Source organism: Bactrocera dorsalis, chromosome 3 (genome assembly GCF_023373825.1).
Source record: "Bactrocera dorsalis isolate Fly_Bdor chromosome 3, ASM2337382v1, whole genome shotgun sequence".
Lineage (NCBI taxonomy): Eukaryota > Metazoa > Arthropoda > Insecta > Diptera > Tephritidae > Bactrocera > Bactrocera dorsalis.
This window is the reverse complement of record NC_064305.1, coordinates 81,023,370-81,042,466: the sequence shown is the minus strand read 5'-3', so window position 1 is coordinate 81,042,466 and position 19,097 is coordinate 81,023,370. Positions and strand designations below refer to the sequence as shown.

General features: G+C 33.7%; 5 protein-coding genes across 8 annotated transcripts; 2 read left to right on the top strand and 3 right to left on the bottom strand.

Annotated features, from left to right (window-relative positions):
* Window positions 1-344: 344 nt before the first annotated feature.
* Window positions 345-5,628, top strand: LOC105229993 (calcium permeable stress-gated cation channel 1). 3 transcript variants are annotated; one of them, XM_011210538.4, is made up of 3 exons: window positions 345-613; window positions 2,150-3,168; window positions 3,361-5,628. In XM_011210538.4, exons 2-3 carry the CDS (start codon window positions 2,227-2,229, stop codon window positions 4,735-4,737), a joined length of 2,319 nt encoding a protein of 772 aa, XP_011208840.2. In that variant the 5' UTR covers window positions 345-613; window positions 2,150-2,226; the 3' UTR covers window positions 4,738-5,628. The 3 variants fall into 3 exon arrangements, with proteins under 3 accessions (XP_011208840.2, XP_011208842.2, XP_011208841.2); XM_011210540.4 differs by lacking the exon at window positions 345-613 and adding an exon at window positions 655-807; XM_011210539.4 differs by lacking the exon at window positions 345-613 and adding an exon at window positions 1,026-1,538.
* On the bottom strand, window positions 5,539-8,908 carry LOC105229994 (peptidylprolyl isomerase domain and WD repeat-containing protein 1). Its single transcript, XM_011210542.4, has 10 exons — window positions 8,438-8,908; window positions 8,179-8,362; window positions 7,884-8,116; window positions 7,610-7,823; window positions 7,347-7,539; window positions 7,179-7,288; window positions 7,002-7,120; window positions 6,710-6,830; window positions 6,435-6,654; window positions 5,539-6,372 (listed from the first exon to the last, which is right to left on the bottom strand). Exons 1-10 carry the CDS (start codon window positions 8,802-8,804, stop codon window positions 6,226-6,228), a joined length of 1,908 nt encoding a protein of 635 aa, XP_011208844.2. The 5' UTR covers window positions 8,805-8,908; the 3' UTR covers window positions 5,539-6,225.
* A 1,203-nt stretch (window positions 8,909-10,111) lies between these two features.
* LOC105229991 (RNA polymerase II subunit A C-terminal domain phosphatase) lies at window positions 10,112-14,244 on the top strand. 2 transcript variants are annotated; one of them, XM_011210534.4, is made up of 9 exons: window positions 10,112-10,263; window positions 10,321-10,657; window positions 10,876-10,969; window positions 11,425-11,861; window positions 11,929-12,110; window positions 12,370-13,035; window positions 13,096-13,500; window positions 13,562-13,753; window positions 13,811-14,244. In XM_011210534.4, exons 2-9 carry the CDS (start codon window positions 10,332-10,334, stop codon window positions 13,948-13,950), a joined length of 2,442 nt encoding a protein of 813 aa, XP_011208836.1. In that variant the 5' UTR covers window positions 10,112-10,263; window positions 10,321-10,331; the 3' UTR covers window positions 13,951-14,244. The 2 variants fall into 2 exon arrangements, with proteins under 2 accessions (XP_011208836.1, XP_049308335.1); XM_049452378.1 differs by having other exon boundaries at window positions 10,144-10,657.
* LOC105229992 (unconventional prefoldin RPB5 interactor-like protein) lies at window positions 14,229-17,122 on the bottom strand. Its single transcript, XM_011210536.4, has 5 exons — window positions 16,971-17,122; window positions 16,614-16,912; window positions 15,125-16,556; window positions 14,888-15,058; window positions 14,229-14,408 (listed from the first exon to the last, which is right to left on the bottom strand). Exons 1-5 carry the CDS (start codon window positions 16,998-17,000, stop codon window positions 14,274-14,276), a joined length of 2,067 nt encoding a protein of 688 aa, XP_011208838.2. The 5' UTR covers window positions 17,001-17,122; the 3' UTR covers window positions 14,229-14,273.
* A 153-nt stretch (window positions 17,123-17,275) lies between these two features.
* LOC105229990 (nuclear pore complex protein Nup50) lies at window positions 17,276-19,094 on the bottom strand. The gene is made up of 3 exons (XM_011210532.4): window positions 18,774-19,094; window positions 17,779-18,716; window positions 17,276-17,721 (listed from the first exon to the last, which is right to left on the bottom strand). Exons 1-3 carry the CDS (start codon window positions 18,985-18,987, stop codon window positions 17,383-17,385), a joined length of 1,491 nt encoding a protein of 496 aa, XP_011208834.2. The 5' UTR covers window positions 18,988-19,094; the 3' UTR covers window positions 17,276-17,382.
* Between the last annotated feature and the right edge of the window lie 3 nt (window positions 19,095-19,097).

Below are 19,097 nucleotides of genomic sequence, written 5' to 3'. Positions count from 1 at the left end.
TTCTACAATAGATATCTTTAATTCTGCTCCCAGTAGAGAATGTATCGAGTATATTTATATTTGCAAGTTTGCAGGATGCACGCATCAAAAGGTTCCAACATATTGAAGTTACTCCAAAAGAAATATGATATGTGAACCCTAAATTGAGACTAGTTTAAAAAATTTAAAGTAAGAAAACCTAATTAATGATTATTTAAAACAGGTTTATAATTTTATTATTTATAATTTTAATATATATACAATGTGCTTAGACCTTTAGTGCACCTGGTCAGTGCTGGCAACATTGGTGCAAACTCGTTTCAGAGAACGTACATATATCAAATTTACGTTCTCTGCTCGTTTCTTTGCGTTTCTTCATTCATGAAATTTCTCTTCGTATATTTTCTTTTTTATAGCTTCACATATGTTATTGTTTTTTGTGCAGTGGATATTGAAATCGTATTGGCTAATACAATTTAAAACGATTTAACAATTGAAGAAGTATTATTAATCAAAGAAAATACAGAAAAATTTATTGTTTGAAACTTGTGAAAATATTTGCTCTATTTGTGAAAAGTAATAAAAGTCTATTCCATTAAAAGTATAAATGGTTACGGTGTGAGGAAAGAAACTGGTATGTTTCATACTTTAAGTTAATGTAGCAAACTGCTATAAAAGATTTCCAAATTTTCGATAAAAATGTTTCAATGTATTCTATAATAAAAAGGATCGTGTTTTAAATACATATTGTGTGCTAAAGTTTGGTTGCTTTTACTTCATTAAATCGATTTTTCAAAAAATATAATGTCAATTGGATAAGAAGTTAAGGTATACACTTGCATACATAGATATGCACATTTCTTATTTGGTTTCTCATAATATGATGATTCATTTACGTATTGTTGTTGTAATTTTCCCAATAAATCATTTTTTGAATGTTATTTATTGTAGAGTTGGCAAAAATGTTCGTCAACTAAGCATTTATATATATACATATTTACTATCGTAAATGCAATTGGTTGTGTAGTGCTATAAGAGAAACTGTTGAGTGATATGAGGCACAACTCACAATTACGCACTACCAGATTTCTGACAATCTAAAATTTTTTAGTGTGCGCTTTATTTATTTAAAAAAAAAATAAAGATTTATATAGCATTTGTATTTTCTGCATAGAGCTCTTATAAAAATGTAATGTTTGTTAGGCGTTATCAGAGATTATAATATACACATATGTACATATTATTTATATATGTATTTGCATACGTACACATTAGCTTCTGAAATGGTGCATTTGTTTCATAATAGATATGGTTTATAGCAATGCTACATGGAATTACGGCCTTAGTGTATGTGTAGACGTACACATGTAGCTCGACTTGATAGTAATAAAAAGTTCATAAGACATGTGAATAAATGACGATAGTTCTAATCAGAATTGAAGTAACTAGGGCTTAGGTTGCTCCGATTAAAGTTTTTTTCATTTATATTCTTTATACCTCTGTAATAACGGATGGGCGTTTTTGCACAACAATCGGTGATGTTATCAATTATCTATTAAGTGAGTCAAAGTTATTTTTAAATATTTTTGCCGTATTTTTGTATATAGTAACATCTCGTATAAACGTTATGTTCTAAACTACTAAATGACCCGTAATTGATCAGCAAATAACATTATAGAAGTAAAAGTTGAGCGGGTATTTTAAAAAGTTTGAATGTTCTGTTCCAACAGAATAAATATGAATATGGTCTTTATGTGGGACCAATTTTAGTTCTCATGAAATGTTTGTTCCACACAATTACACATAAGTATTATATTAACATATTTTTGTATGTAGGTATGTAGGTACAAAAGAAATCATAATCGAATTTTGTATAACATGAAAATAATAAAATTAATGCTTATGTACATATTTGCACACTTGCGACTGTGTTAGTGTTAGATAAATGTAATTTAAGTGTATCCTTTTTATTTGAACTGAGAGTCAAAAATATGTGTCATAATTGACTACCACAATTAAACTTCGAACCCCTTTTTTATCGAAATTCTTTTGTGTATTATTATAGTTTCATTAAAGTTATAATAACAGTCAATTTTGCAATCTTATTATGCATGTACTTATGTATATAATAAACATATTCATTTCATTAACTGAGATTCACTTTTTATAGTTTAAATTCAACCTGGAATCGTTTGCTGAAGATACGAAGATACGTTCGGTTTTACCGTTCATTTAGTTTGGAAGAAAATGGACGTTTTTGAAAATATGTTTGTTGAAAGAGCCTGGAGTGATGAGTGTGAAAAACTACCAAATAAGAGCACAATTTTCACAAATGATTTCAATGGTATCCCGGAAACATTATTATTGAACGTTATTTCTTGGCTTCTATTAGTTGGTTTATTTACCGCTTTACGGCATCAAGCCGGAGACTATGGTCGCCTGGCGCTTGTTAACAGCCATGGTACCAGGAAGCGCTGGACCGAAGTATTTTACTCGCGAGCAACAAGTACGGTTCTTACACCCACGCCCGAAGCATCTACCAGTCGTATGCAAAATGATGCCGAGGGTGGTCGCGGTAGTATAACATCGAACACATCAGAGCCGCCCTTATCTCCCATTCATTCGGACCAGGGATTTTTTGCTTGGATAAAAATAACCTGGAAACTGCAAAAGGAGCAAATAAAGACTCATACAGGACCGGATGCCATACATTATCTGTCTTTTCAGCAACACCTTATGACTGTAATGGCAATAGTAACACTAGTTTCAATAATAATTATATTGCCGGTAAACTTGTTCAATGGTTCTACTGAAGGTAGAACTGATTTGAATGCGTTTGGTCACACCACTATGGAAAATGTGTCTCCAGAATCGCCGTGGCGATGGGTACACGTTATCGTGACAATTATGTATGCTCCACTCATAGTACTCATAATGCGACGTGCATCCGGTCGTAATGCATTTAAAACAGCAGCCACACGTACCATTATGATATCCAATATATCGGCGAGTGATCGTAATAAGACAATTATCCGTCACTACATACAAGAATTATTTCCTGACGTCAATATAGAGGACGTACAAATTGCGTACAATATATCTAAATTGACAGTGCAAAATGCGGAATATGAGAAGATATTGGATGCTCGCATGTACTGTGAACACCATAGGGATAAAGACACGCTTCAGGTAATAGCTGAAATTCTAAAATTATTAAATATAAACTTCATACTTAATAAAAAGTTATACTCAAATACGTACTTGTTACTGCTTCTATATTCTCTAAACTTGATTGCATAGACCTAAATTTTCTCGTACTTTAAATACTTATGTATATATATGTACACGAATTTTTGGTAAACATTCCCTCTTTTTTTTTAGGTAACACCAAATCTGTGCTCCTGTGCTAAAGAAAATGCATACGCTTATTATCAACGTGAAGAGCGTAAACTCTCTGGAGATGTGGCACGTTTGAGAGCTGCCGCACTCAATGAACCACTCGCAATAGCTTTTATTACCGTGTCCACTGTACATGAAGCACAAAATATTGTTAGCCATTTTACACCAGGCACCTATCGAAAATGGAATTTGGAATTCGCACCTTCACCAGACGACCTTTTCTGGGAAAATTTGAATGTGAGCAAAAGCAATTGGTACTTCAAATGGGGTATTGTCAATTTCATACTATTTTTGACGCTATTCTTTCTCACAACGCCAGCAATTGTACTAAACTTTTTAAACGCCTATGCATTAGCTAAAGGTAATATATACCAAATTTCACCAGTAGTATCAGAATTTTTACCAACATTATTACTGTGGACACTTGCGGCGCTGATGCCTGTAATTGTTGCATTCTCAGACAAATGGTTGGCTCACTATACACGTTCTCTTCAGAATTATTCAATTATGATTAAATGTTTTTGTTATTTACTATTAATGATCCTCATTCTGCCATCACTGGGTCTAACGTCAGCACAGAAATTAATCGAATGGTCAATTAGTAATGACACTATTCGCTGGTACTGTGTTTTCATGCCAGATCGTGGTTCTTTCTATGTCAATTATGTAATTACCGCCGCTTTCATTGGTACGGCTTTGGAGCTGTTACGTTTTCCTGAACTTATTGTTTATATTTGGATGTTGTGTACGGCCAAATCGAAAGCTGAAACACCATATATCCGAAAATCTATATTGATTGAGTTCCCATTTGGAATTCACTACGCCTGGACTGTGTTGGTGTTTACCATTTCTATAGTTTACAGTGTTTCTTGTCCACTAATAATGCCCTTCGCTATGATTTATATTTGTTTTAAACACTTCGTGGATCGCCACAATTTATTTTTTGCATATGGTCCTTCAAACATGATATCCAGAAATGGTGGGAAAATCCATTCGACTGCCGTTACAATGACTAAATCCGCGATTGTCATCCTGCTTGTAGTTATGGCGATGATTTCAGTTTTTCGTGAAAGAGGAAATGCTCGTGCTATTATACTTTTTATGACACTAGTATTAACGTTGGCATTGTTTGCACTAATGTCGCCCATTAAACGGTGTGCATCCGTACCACGTCCCAGCGTGGTCGAGGTGGCAGGCCCAGCGCCGATTTATGTTCCCGATGTCTTGAGACCGCGTTCAACAGTTGCTTCGGGCACGTTAAATAATCACGCAGCGACTAATGGTGGTGGTGTCACTGGATATGGTTCGGATAGTGTTTCAGATTTTGACATTAGCTCACAATATAGTGTAGATGCCTAAATAAGAGAATTTTTTAGAAGCGAAAAAAGTATTGTTGGATATCAAAAATGCCTTGCAGTGATGAATCCCATGTGGAATATATTCATAAATTACACGTATGTGAAAAAAGTAATAAGCTACGACTTACGAAGAACTAAAATACGGAAATATTAACTCGCGAAATTTAATTTTGTATTAAAATATTTACATATTTAAAAAAAAAATCTTATTACGATACACAATCATACATACTTGCAAATTATTTTCTGATTTCACTATGCAAAAACTTAATTGTGAGCACTGTTACAGTTTATATTACCTTTTCTTTTGCTCTTATTCTGCTTAACAATTTTATTTTTTTTTTAACTTCAATATCTGGTAAATATGAATGTATAAACAAATTTCTATTGTAAGTACATGCCGCCTAATATTCTTTAACGGCCCATATTTTAACAACTTAAACATTTAAACATATTTTCCACAGTTATTTAATTTTATTTATATATTAAGCTATAAGCGAAAAGAAAATGTTATGCGTATTAAAGACTTTCGAAATCTGTTAGAGGCCCCAAAAAGAACATTGCAATATTGTTTGTTTAAGGAGAAATGTGATAATATATTGAAAATGTAATAACAGTTTTTTATTTGTAAAAATTGGCTTTAAACGTTTACAAATAAATGACTTTCTATGAGAAATTTTGTGTAATCGCAGCTAATACGGTATTATACTCAAATATAAATATTTTTTTTTTGTTTTATTTATGCCTTCAAAAAAAACTTTATACTTATTACGAATAGTACAGTAAATATATTGTAAATATGTATTCATAGATGTATGTTCAGCGTACAGACGTAAGTTTATTTTGCAATACATTAATATACGATAACTTTAAAAATAACACTTATTAAGAAGATTTGTTTATATTTAAATATAAATTTGGTGGTAAGTTTGAGGAGAACAAGAAACAACGTTAGCACTTTGACAAATATTGTATAAAAATTTTCCGAAGGACGTAATTTTTATAGTTCAGTTTGTATGGCAGCTATATGCTATAGTGGTTCGATCTAAAAGGTTTTGTTCGGAGATGGCACCGTTGACTTGGGAAATAATCCTTGCCAAATCTTGCAAATCTTGTGCAAATATCTTACCAAATAGAAAAGCTTTCTATACAAGAGCTTGATTTTGATCGTTCAGTTTGTATGGTAGTTATACGACGTAGTGTTCCGATTTGGCGGTTGCGATAAATGAAATGCTTTATGTGGAGAAACGAACGTGTGCAAAATTTCAGATTGATATCTCAAGAACTAAAGGACTAGTACGCGTATATACAGACCGACAGGCAGACGGGTGTTCCTTCTGGGTGTTACAAATTTCTTGGCAAACTTAACATAACCTGTTCAGCGTATAAATATCTATTGATAAACTACTTTAAAATAATAATGACAATTGTGATAAAGCCCCATTCATAAATGCACTTATCTCAATGTAAAATTCTAATGTCGAAATTATTAATTACTCAATCGAATCGATATGATTTTGATGTCGTCATAAGGTTTATCTGTTTTTGGATTTGCTTTTGCATTGCAAATATTTTGTACAACTTCCATACCACGAAACACCCGGCCAAACACAGTATGTTTGTTGTCTAGCCATGGCTAAAATTTAAAAACATTTTATTAATCACTTACTAATTCATTAAAAAAAATTAGTAAATTACCGTTGGCAAAACTGTAATGAAGAATTGACTGCCATTGGTGTTGGGACCAGCATTTGCCATACTAACAGTATAAGGACGATCGTGCTTGAGACTTGGTACGAACTCATCTTTGAAATCATGCCCCCATATTGATTTGCCACCAGTTCCTGTGCCTGTAGGGTCCCCGGTTTGCACCATGAAGCCTTTTATAACACGATGAAAGATGTGACCATTATAGTAGCTAAAAGAGGAATTGTTGCAGTGAGCTTAAAGCAAATATCTATGGAATAATTTACCCGTTTTTGGAATGAACACAAAAATTCTCAACTGTCTTAGGGCATTCTTTAAAGAATAGCTTCATATGTATATCGCCCACTGTTGTGTGCAAAATAGCGTTTTCGTAAACACGTTGTGTACCTTCATAAAAGGATTAAAATATTTTTATTAATATTTGTTTTAAGAAAACTAATTCAAATGAACCTTCATCTTCATTACATATCGACAGTTTAGCGTGAAAGTTTTAAAACATTAGACATTTAGAATATATTATATATATATAGCACATTTGTAATAATTAATAATATTTACCTTGTCCTTCTGGCACTGCAATTATATCTTCTTTCGATGGTTTTTCATTAAATACATCACGATCAACATCTTGTAAATCGGATGGCAATCGACGACTGTATAGATAAAAGCGTGATTTTCTGAAACAAACAGAAATTATTATTTCTGCAATTTCATTCATAAATATCATATATTTACTTGTAAGCAGCACAAAACATCGTAGAATCATTAGCAATGGATTGCAAGGTAGGATTATCGCTAGCCTCCTGTTCCATAGTTATAGCTGCCTTAGATTTTTTCGCTTTTCCCTAAGTAATCGACCAATTATAATAAAAGAGTAATAATAAAAATATTACATTTAAGTACCTGAAATAAGGCTATATGTAATGGACGTATGTTATCCGTTTTCCCTAAAATAGAAACACATCTATTTGTGTCAATGTTAATTACTTTAATGCCTAACATGGTGGGATACATTATAAAATGTCCACTGACATCGAAGAGTATATTGTTGTTTGTGCTAAACTCAGACTTATCCAAATCTCTTTCCACAGCCATCCTAATTGAAAAGACAATAAAAATTTACTTTAGTTTAAATTAACAGCTCAAGTTGACATCCTATGACCTACCTTCTGCCAAACTCCATATTAGGTAATGCATGTGGAGTTTGCTGCATTTGTGTATATGTAGTCAATGCTTCATCAAATACACGTATTAATTTGCCGGTGTTAAACTGAAACACTCTTACTTTTCGATCATTAGATATTGTAGAAAATCGACGGCCATCAGGCGATACCGCAAGACCAGTGACTAAGGCTTTGTTTTTTGCAAACTCGAATAAACCTGAAGAGGTACAATTTCATTGAAATATTTTAAATAATATTGGAATATTTAATTACTTACTTGTGTCTAGCTTCGAGTCGAAAGCTACAAGTTTTTGTGGGAATTTATAGTCATGTTTAGAGTTTTGCCAATACTCTAGTATACCATTTTTGTCAACAGAAATTACAGTTTCAAACGGCAAGTTGTAACACATTGCCACTACAGGTGCAGAGTGCAGCTTTTCCAAAATTTTCAACACGTCGCCATTACCTTGGCCATCATAAATAACAATCTTGTTGCTATCTTTATCTGAACTGTAAATTTAAAATCCGATTCAATTATTACATTTATATATTACGTTTTTTCTTATACATACACTGCCAAAGTATGAACAGCATCACCCGAAGAGTGTATCCATTCTGTGCATAGTGGTGTAAAACCCAACTTAATTATATTTATCATATCGAAATTTACCACATCGAATATTTTTGCACATTTGTCTGCAGAAGCTGAGCACAGTAGTGTACCACTTGCGTTGGTTGTTAAGGAGTGTATTGGCACTTTAAGGAAATAAAATCATACAAGGCATGAGCAGTAGTAACAATAATTGAACTATCAAATATATTCTTTCTTACTCAAGTGACTTCGAAAATGTTTTACGAATTCGATACCCTCCTCCATTTTTTTCCAAAATTTGATGTGCCCATCATAGCTGCCAGTTACTATAAACTCCGTCTTGGTGCTCACCACATGTGTTATTATATCGCGGTGCATATAACTTTTTTCATAGCTTTCGGCATTCGGAAGGTTTTCCAAATACACTTTTTCATAAGGTAATGTTTTGCGTTTTTTCGGTTTTGATGCAGCCGATTGCTCATCCGGCATAGGACCAATCCAAGCATCATCATCATCATCATTGTTACTGGTCACGACAATATCTTTGGGTTCACTTTGTTCGCGCTCTTCAGAGGCGCTACGTCTCTTATCACCTACGGCAGACATTTTGGAAAAATTCTTATTTGATGTCAAATATTCTTATTATAATTATTTAAATTTATTTAGAAAAAATTATGTTTTCCTAGCATTCACTTTACACTGTCCAACTGACATTAAAACTGCGAAATTGTGCACGAAAACAGCTGTTGAAAAAATACCCACAACGAGTATATCGTCACCTGAAATGCAAAATAACGTATCATCAAAAAATTCGAAATTGAGTGTCTTATTGATTACGCTTCACTACTTCAAATTACAGACATAATATTAAATATGTTCAACATTTTCTGGTTCTGCGGTCATATATAAACCAGTTTTAACCAATACAGTATACTCTCGAAAAGTAAATCGATTGGTATTTTGGGTAATTTACTTTTTCGAATAATTTACTTTTCCAAATATATACATAAATTATCTGTTTTTATAATATTAAATGCATTTTTAAACTTAAAAAATTCATTCATTTATTTGCTTCAATAAAACATATGGATTTACATGAAAAACATATGTATTTATTATGAAGAGAAAAAATTTTGAATATTCTTTTGTTTTTTTTTCTTTTGCAATATATTTCCTGACCATTTACATATGTACATATCTCAAAGTTTATTTACTAAACAGACGCGATAAACAAGAGAGTAAGTGTTTTTGCAACATCGTAAAAAACGCTGCTTGCTTCGTTTCGAATTTTTTATCACATTCTCTGAAAAGTAAATTAAAAAATTTACTTTTTCGAGGTGCATGTGTAATCTTAAAAGTGATTTACTTTTCCGCGATTATTTACTTTCTGAGAATTTACTTTTCGAGAGTATACTGTATTAAAATTTTGTTTCACTCATGTTCCATTTTATTCCGTGTTTCATTCAAGCCACTGTAAATTTCTGAAAATGTTGTTACGTTATTTTGCATTTCAGGTGACGATATATAACCATTTAATTTTTTTTAATTGATTAATTTATCAAGGTCGATTAAGAGAAGTGCAACTCCAACTGTAATAATTGTATTGTTTACAACTTCATAAGAGAAAAATTTGCTTTAATATTTATTCGTTCATTTTCGTTTGAGAAATTCTTATGGAAAGCTTTGCCGTACTGAATGAGTTGATGGTGTCGTAAAATTAACGCAAGATTTAAACAGTTTTTGTGTGGAATTTTCGAACTTGACGGCCGTCAAGCTTTCATTATTTTTGAAATATTGTTCAATAATGAAGAGACGTTGTTCTATCGTGTAATGCTCCATTTATGTTAAGCCTATATTGACAGCTGTCGATTGGGACACCCTTTGTAAATTATTTGATACGTCACTGAACACACCGTATAAATGCATCACAAAAAGGAAGTGGGAATCAAAACAACGAATTAGAGAACACTAATAAAACGCTAATAAATATTATAATTGGAGAAGGAAGTGTAGCAGACGCGAAAAAGGAAAGAATTGAAGAAAACAGCAAGGAACACAGAAAAAAGTGCGAAAAAGTAATTTCACGGTGTGTTGTAAAAAATTGAAGTGAAATTAATTGCAGTTCGGAAAGAAATGAGTGCAATGGCGGATGGCAATAATGAATCGAGTGGCGAAAGTGTTAGCGGCAGTGCCGGTAGCATTACAATTACAGCACCAGCGGAGCACCCTATTCGAATCAATAAATGGCGCGTTCGCGAAGGCTTCCCCATAACATCGTCCCAAGTTATTTTATTATACGAAATCATTAGTGGCGGTAATGAAGGAGAAGGCTCATCCGCAAAAATGATAGCATCTTCAGTTGTAGCTTCAATCGATAAAACATTACACAAATTGAAAGCGAATCGTGTAGGCGTGGTAAAGAAACGTTTGTTTAAGGAAGGACAAATGGTACCGCAGGGGTAGGTGTGAACATTACAGTGTTTATTCAATAGAAGAATAGTCAATTGTTGGTTTCAGTATAAGTACTGAGTGCTGGATAGTATATTGACAAATAAAAGAAAGGGAACAATACATTATCAGCGTATTAAAATAATATCTTGTATTAAATGTGTGGAAATAATTTTTCGTGAAAAGATAAGTTGATTATAATTAAGGATTCATATGTTCTCCGTTACAGAGCTACGATTTTGGAGTTGGCCGAATGCGCTCATACGACAGTGATAAAAGACATGTGTGCTGATTGCGGTGCGGATTTGCGCCAAAACGAAAATGTGAGTATACGATTATAAATGAATTCGGTAGGTGATGGAAGCGAAAAATTGAAACGGCTTTGCATTTAAGATGAATTTGTTGGAAGTAATAAAGAAAGTGAAAACATTAAAAAGAAATAAGCGACCGATAAACAAAACAAAGTTTTATGCGCGTGCATTCTGTGCTGCCGCGCTGAGTGATAAGTAAACAGGCTTGCCATGCTACTTTAGATCAAAGAAAGTTGATATCAAGTTATATAAGAAAATTCAATACAAATACATACCTATGTATGTATGTACTTATCTCCATATGTATACATAGTAGCTTAATTCATGCCTATTTTTATTTTAACCACTGAGTGGGTTGAGGGTTGTTATCACGGTTCTGGTAACACCGACGGTTAAATTCAAACTTATAAATATTTATGTATGCATTTTTTGAATTAATAATATCCTATTGATCATTTTTAAAATAGGGAAACATATCGGAAGCATCTGTACCAATGGTGCATTCGGTTCCTGATCTTAAAGTTACGCAAAAATTAGCACAAAAATTGGGACACGATGATACTCGTCGTTTACTTCAAGACCGGAAACTTGTGCTCCTAGTCGATTTAGATCAAACTGTTATACACACAACTAACGATAACGTACCGATCAATATTAAATGTATTTATCATTTTCAACTCTACGGACCACACTCTCCCTGGTATCATACTCGCCTTCGTCCTGGTACGCAGCTTTTTCTTGATCGCATGTCAAAGTTCTACGAGCTACATATCTGCACTTTTGGCGCCCGAAATTATGCACACATGATTGCCCAATTACTTGATCCAGAAGGAAAGTATTTTTCACATCGTATACTTTCGCGTGACGAATGTTTCAATGCAACAAGTAAAACTGATAATTTAAAGTAAGTTAAATATAATTCCTACGTGATGTTGGAGTTAAATGTAACGTTTGCATCTTGTAATTTAAAGGGCACTTTTTCCGAATGGTGATTCTATGGTTTGTATAATTGACGATCGGGAAGATGTATGGAATATGGCATCCAATTTGATTCAAGTGAAACCATATCACTTTTTTCAACATACTGGGGATATAAATGCGCCGCCTGGCTTATCTAAGCATGAATTGGACGGGGAGGGCCTTGATTTCAAAGGTTTGTAAGCATAGTTACTGTAAAATAAAATGTATTGAATTCGGCTTTTCAAAAAGTACTCATCTCTGGGTACCCAAAGCTAATTTATTTATAGATTTTCCTAATCCTAATTCATGTATGCACCATATGAAGACAAACAATTGTAATATGATATCTGTTTATAAAAACATCTTATATCCAATTGTAGCGGTTAAGAACTGTTCAGAAATCTGAAATCTTAACTTAAACATTAAAGAAAATAATCAGTATTTAATTTTAGATCTAACACAACAAACGCTTAAAACGGATGAAACAAGCAAGGTTGATATAATAGAGGCAGATATTAAAGAAAAATTACCCGATTCAGAGTCTTCCGATGGCATCTCAGAGCGATCGGAAACAGATACAGAGAGTAAAAAGGATGAAACCATTGTAGATGTTGTTAAACATGATGCTCAAATCATAACTGAAGCCGCTAAGTTAGCACACGTTAAATCGCCGGTAATCACTGAAATCACTGAAAAAACAAATTCAAGTGCTGTCACAAATGCAAGTGATGATATCGCACCAGTAGCCCCCGAAACATGCGAAAACAAATTAGGCAATAAAGAAGGATCGCCGATGGAAACTGAAACAGAGGCCACGCCTAAGATAAAATTACCTGCGGATCCGCATCAACAAATTGAAATCGATGATCCTGACGATTATCTTATGTATTTGGAAGAAATTTTGAAAAATATTCATACAAGATTTTATGCCATTTATGATGAGACACAGGAAATTCCAGATTTAAAGATTATTGTACCCAAAATTAGATCGGAAGTACTTCGTGGAAAAACTTTAGTGTTTTCAGGCTTGGTACCCACTAATATGCAATTAGAGCAGTCACGTGCTTACTTTATTGCGAAAAGTTTGGGTGCCAATGTTTCACAAAGTATTGGGCTAGGTATCTATAAAACTAAATATTAATATTTGCTTCGTTTTAAATCTTTTCTCTTAACTACAGAAACCACACATCTTGTCGCTGTCAATGCTGGTACATTTAAAGTGAATGCTGCGAAAAAGAATCCAAACATTAAGGTGGTTAATGCAAATTGGTTATGGACATGTGCTGAACGTTGGGAGCTTGTTGATGAGAGGTTGTTTCCTTTGGATCGTAAAACAAAAAATAGACAACGAAAACCGCCAGCACATTGCCATAGCCCAGAACATGTTGTTAACTATAGTGACAAGTCGGAGATATCCCCATCGAGTAGCGCCCAACAACAACAGGCTAAAGCTCCCGAAAAATTCATAGACACAATCAATCCACTTTTGTCATTTTCAAATGCTGATTTGGCGGCCATGAATAAAGAGTTCGATCAATTTTTTGAATCGGATTCATCCAGTGAGGATGAGCATATTAACATAGGTAGAAAAACACAAAAATAATAATATGGAAAGTGTATACTTATGCTACTTGTCTTGTACAGAAAATCCACCAGTTGACAAAACTTTGCGTAAACGGAGACGTGAAGAAAAGGAGCAGGATCGAACAAGGGAATTCTTTACACGCGCATCGGATATAATTATAGGTTCTGCAACTAACGAAGACGCTGATAAAAGCTCAGACGGCGAGGACAATGATGATGATGATGAGTCCCCCAGCACAAAATTTCGACGCGGTAAACGATAAATTTGTCAAATAAATTTTTTTTATCATAAATTTAATTTGTTGGTAGGCGAGAAATTGCCATCCGATTTGGAAATGGGTTCCGATTCTGATGATGGGAGTCATGGTAACGAAGATAGTGGAGATGACGGAGAATGGAATATGATGGGTGCCGCGCTGGAGCGTGAATTTCTTGGACTTGATGATTAGCTTGTATTGTTTAAATTAAGACTAATTTATTTAAACTTTTACACTTTTTGAACCCTTAGCCAGTTTTTAATTTGATCCTACTTTTCACATGTAGTCAGTACGCTTCTAAAGCTTTTAAATTGTAAAGAGTTATGCACATTTGTATAAGTATACATTTACAGGCATGAACTGTTGTAAATTAAACTGAATGCAGTTTTAAATGAATAAACATTAAGGTGAAGTCGCAAAACAATTTTATTTTAAGCTATTTCAATTCCTTATGCAATGAAACAAATAAATAAATTTTACAACTTACAGTTATTTATTTAAATTGAATACATTTATTAAATTTTTTCTGTTACTCCGCGATTTTGTTTGAAGCGACTTATTCGTTTTTTGGGAGTATGCGCATCAATGTATTTACATTCCGGGAGAGGTTCCGGTTCAGTTAGAGGCTTTTCAACAACTTCGTTCATTACCTAAAATAAAAAAGGAAAAACGTTAACTTCGGTTGGACCGAAACTATAATACCCTTCATAAATACAAAAAGTTTTATATAAGAACTTGATTTTGATCGGCCAGTTTGTATGGCAGTTATTGTGATTTAATTTGTATTGATCCTAGGCAAGAATCCATGTCAAATTATCTTGTCCAATAAAAAATAGATTTGTAGTGGTCCGATCTAAACAATTCCATCAAAGTTTGCACCGTGGGCTCATACGAGTACAAGATAACTCGTCAAATAGAAAAGTAGCAAGGACTTGATTTTGATAATGCAGTTTGTATGACAGTATAACATGGCTATATCGACTGAGCTTGTCATACTAATTTTTTACATATGTAGTATATATTTTAAAGGGTCACTGAAGTCTCCTTCTCGGTGTTACAAATTTCGTGGCAAACTTATATGCCCTATGTAGGATATAAATATGTTAAATATAGTTCAACATTTACAAACCTTGTAATAAGCACTCATGTATTCCTCTTCATCAACTGGAATTGCCGTCTTCTTTTTCGATTCTTTTTTATTTGATTTGGTTCTGTTTTTACGATCCAATTTATGTTGCTCTCTTTCAACTGCAGATTTATTTTTTAAAATTGACTTGGTCTCCGTAGTAGGCTTGCAGAACTGCAAAGGTTAATAAAATTTACTATATAAAGTATTTAGTATTTTGCAATAAAAGTTAAAAATTACCTCCATACGTTGATCCTCGTAAGACTGTAACCGATCTGCTTCTTTTAATAGAGGTACTTTAACTTTATCCTCACCATTATAAGCGTTAGCAAAAATTATCTGCTGTGTAATAGATTTGTTTTTATTACTTTGTTTTTCTTTATTTTTTAGATATGTTTGATATAAGTCGGCGGGTGTGCTAGGGATAGTGGTGATTTCAGTATTTTCACAATTTAATATTGTTTCGTTTTGTAAGTTTTCGGAATGTTGGAAATGTATCTGCAAGGTATAAACACCAGCTAAAGATGGTTCCAAAATTTTATCAACCAATTGAAAATCTCGAGTGCTTTGATTTTCTGTAATAAATCTTATATTTTCTTCTACTCTATCAATAATATTTTTTTTACGATCATTTATTTTTGTATCTGCTTTAGTTTTAGAAATATTGGGGTTTAATTCATATTTATCATGCTTAATTACTTCTTTTAGCTTCTGTTGCGATTTGGGTAGCATTTGCGAAATAGTTTCGTTTTTTCGAAATTCGAGTGTCTCGTTTTGTAGAGCAAAAGAAATTCGCCGTTTGGTTGGTTTTTCTTCGTTAGTTTCCTGTTTTGTAGTTGAAATTTCTTCCAGCTCTGAATCATTTTCTTTAGAAATGTTATCTTCTGCTTGATATTCAACATTATCCTCAGCCATTTCAAGTAATTCTTCTAATGTCTCTAAAATATTTAAAGTATTCACCTTTTGATCGATATCCTCTTGAGTATTCAGTGGTAATGTTAAAAGTTTGTGACGCATTATTTTAATTTGATATTCATAAAAACCAATCTGATCTGAGACAGGCAAAAATTTTGCCTGTTCTTTGATAATTTGTACCTCACGCGGTAGTTCTTCAAAATCAACATCTAAATCTTCGGTATTTATGTTTGACTCGATCATCTCTGGATTTGGTCGATGATTGTTATTTGTTCGGACTATATTCTTGTCTAAATCGGTCTTCTTTACAATCCGCTGAAAATCGTTCTCAAAATTATTGTCAGATTTTTCACAATTTGCTTGTGTTTCGGTTTGTTTCTGAATTTTCACCGAATGAGCTACACGTGGTTTTTCCGCAGGTAACTTCATTTCTCCGTTCATTAACTCCTTTATCGTGTCATTACTGATGTCATCTATTTCTAATCTTTCCAATTCATTCTCTAATTCCTCCATAAGTTCAGCCTCTTCAAGCATTTTAAAAACGTTTATGTCGGACGAATCGTGTGCTTTATTTGCATTTGGAACTTTCGAAATATTCGCTTGCCTTTCTTCTTTTTCTCGCTCTTTAGCTAGCTTTACGCGTACTTTATGTTGTTCTCGCCATATCATTTCCTTTTCCTCATCATAATATTCAATTATTTCATAATTTTCTTTGCTTGGAAACACTCCTTCGGTATATGGTTTATCCAACTTATTCCTTCAACGAAATGTAGACAATAAAATTTAGTAAAATTTAAAATAAATTTTAACATACTTCCATAAATTTGATTCAGTTTGCAATTTTTCCAGGTTTTCCTGTGCCATTTTAATCCGGTATTCACCAATTTCTTTTGCCTTATGTGCGGAACATTTTGAGAAATAATTTTGATAATGCCCTACAAGCACTTCATTTGTATGGATAAGATGGCCTGGCATATATGCCTTACGCCCTATTGGTACCATAACATCTACAGTGAGATTTTTACTAAATCTATCTAGGTTTTCAACTGCTGTACCATTTTCGTCTTTGTAATTTTTCCAGCGTGTTGTTTCCTCCTCATTCTTAGCAAGTGCCTAAACATATTCCGAATCACGTTAAATATTACACACTAAAAAACTTTTTAAATTTTACCTCCCACAATGCTTCTTGGCGTTTTTCCATTATTTGTTTTGTAGAATTAGTTTTGCTGGTTCTAAGAGATGTACCCAGCTACACGTTGCAAGCATTTGGCCTTTTGAACTGTACATAACAACAAACAATCAGCTGTAATGAAAACACCGACAGCAATGCTCAGCTGATTGCTTGACTATATCGGTTTTTTGACGTATGGTAATGGGGATATTTTGAATTCATATTTATGATTATTATAATCTCTATTTGATAATTAGTCGGATGTTTGCTGAATAGCATTATATCCAATCATAAAATTAACAAAGTTTTGTTCAAAATTTAATTTTATTGGTAGAATTCTTAAAATTTTGCATACGCATTAAAAGTACAACCAAAGTTTATAACAATTTAAAAGTAAAATAATTAAAACTCTTCATTTCTTGTGCTTCTCTAGTTCTGCCAATAGCTCGTCAGCCTCTTCTGCAGTTTTAACGCGTAACAGCATTGATGTTGCCTTTTCTACATCTGGCGTAGGAAGACACACCATCATCACGTTGTTTTTACCCATCCGTTGAGTAGGGATGCCGGCGCTTAAAATTAAGTTCACAAGAATGTTTCCGAGGTTTGTATCAGCGCGTACAAGTAGTTGCATCTTTTCAGAGTCTTTTACTGGTTTCAAGTATAATGTGCCCACACCACGATCGGTAAACGCTCCATCTTTTTTAACGAAAACTTTACATTTCTTGGAGTACACCGCATCTTCTTCCACAACCTATTTCGGATTTGTAAAATTATAAATATGTTATTTATATATTATTAGAGTTTAAACCTGTTTAAATTCAACTTTGGGTGGTTGATCTTCTTCATCATCAGCCCCATTAGCATCAGTAGAGGTTGAAGGAGTTGGATCAGCAGGAGGTTTTATATTACCGAAACTGAATGGGGTAGAGCTAGGAGTAAAACTAAATGAGGGCGTTTTCTTTTCGGTCGAATCACCATTAGTTGCCGGTTTGCCGAATGTAAATGGCGTTGACGTTGATGGTTTGTTATCTGTTTTAAGACCAAAACTAAATCCCTTAGACGGTGACGAAGTTTGACCGTCTGTTACATTATTTTTGTTTTCCGTCGGTTTTATTCCAAAGCTAAATGTGCTCGGTTTGGTGGTTTCTGGTGGCTTAGATATGCTCACAGGACTTGAGGGAGCAGCTGCGGATGACGCCGGTGTTGAACTAAAGGAAAACAAAGCACCCGTACTGCTAGTCGAAACTGTGCTTGTAGTAGGTTTAGAAAATGCGGAAAATTTAAAATTCCCAAGTGTTGGTGTATCTGTAGGTGCATCTGATGAAGTCTTTTTAACACTTGCGCTGTCGTTACTTGCTTTCAACTGCTCTGTCTTTTGTTCTTCATCTTCTATTTCTTTGATATATTTATCATAGTCTTTAAAAATCGGTGTAAGAATACAAAGTGGATTTTTCTCGACGTGGGTTTTTATCCATTCGGTTACAGCCTCGTTCAAGCATTTGATTTTACTTTGATAGCTAGTAGATTTACCCTTGCTCTCCTTGGCATTTTCTTCAACCACATTACCATTTCCGGCAGAAGTTTTGTCTTCCTTTTCAATAATTGGAGCCGTTTTAATAGTTGTACCAAATGAAAAAGATGGTTTTGTTGTGGCTGCATTAGAAACATCAGCAGGCGACGTAGAGACTTTCGACAAAAATGAGAAGGGAGATCCTGATGGAGCAGCAGTCGATGACTTGCCAAAACCTATAAAACTCAATATTAACCATTATTATAGGTTATATACAAGAAACCGTCTTATACCTGCGAAACCACTAAAAACGCTTTTTGGCGCTCCGTCATCGGTAGCGTCTACACCGCTGTTGCCGGTAACAACCTTCCTACGCGCCTTCTTAATAACACGATTTTTTAATTCATCTTCCGAAGCTTTTCGAAACGTTCCGCGTTCTTCAGGCTCATCTTCCTGGTCCCAATTTTCATGATTTAAGTTAGATGTTGCCTGCCTTTTTCCGGCCATGATATAATAAATAAATTAATATTAATTATTTATATTGCTCGTGGATAGCAAAATTCAATAGTGTGTTTTATACTGCAGTGTTGTATTTTCAAATGCTTTGACACCAACAA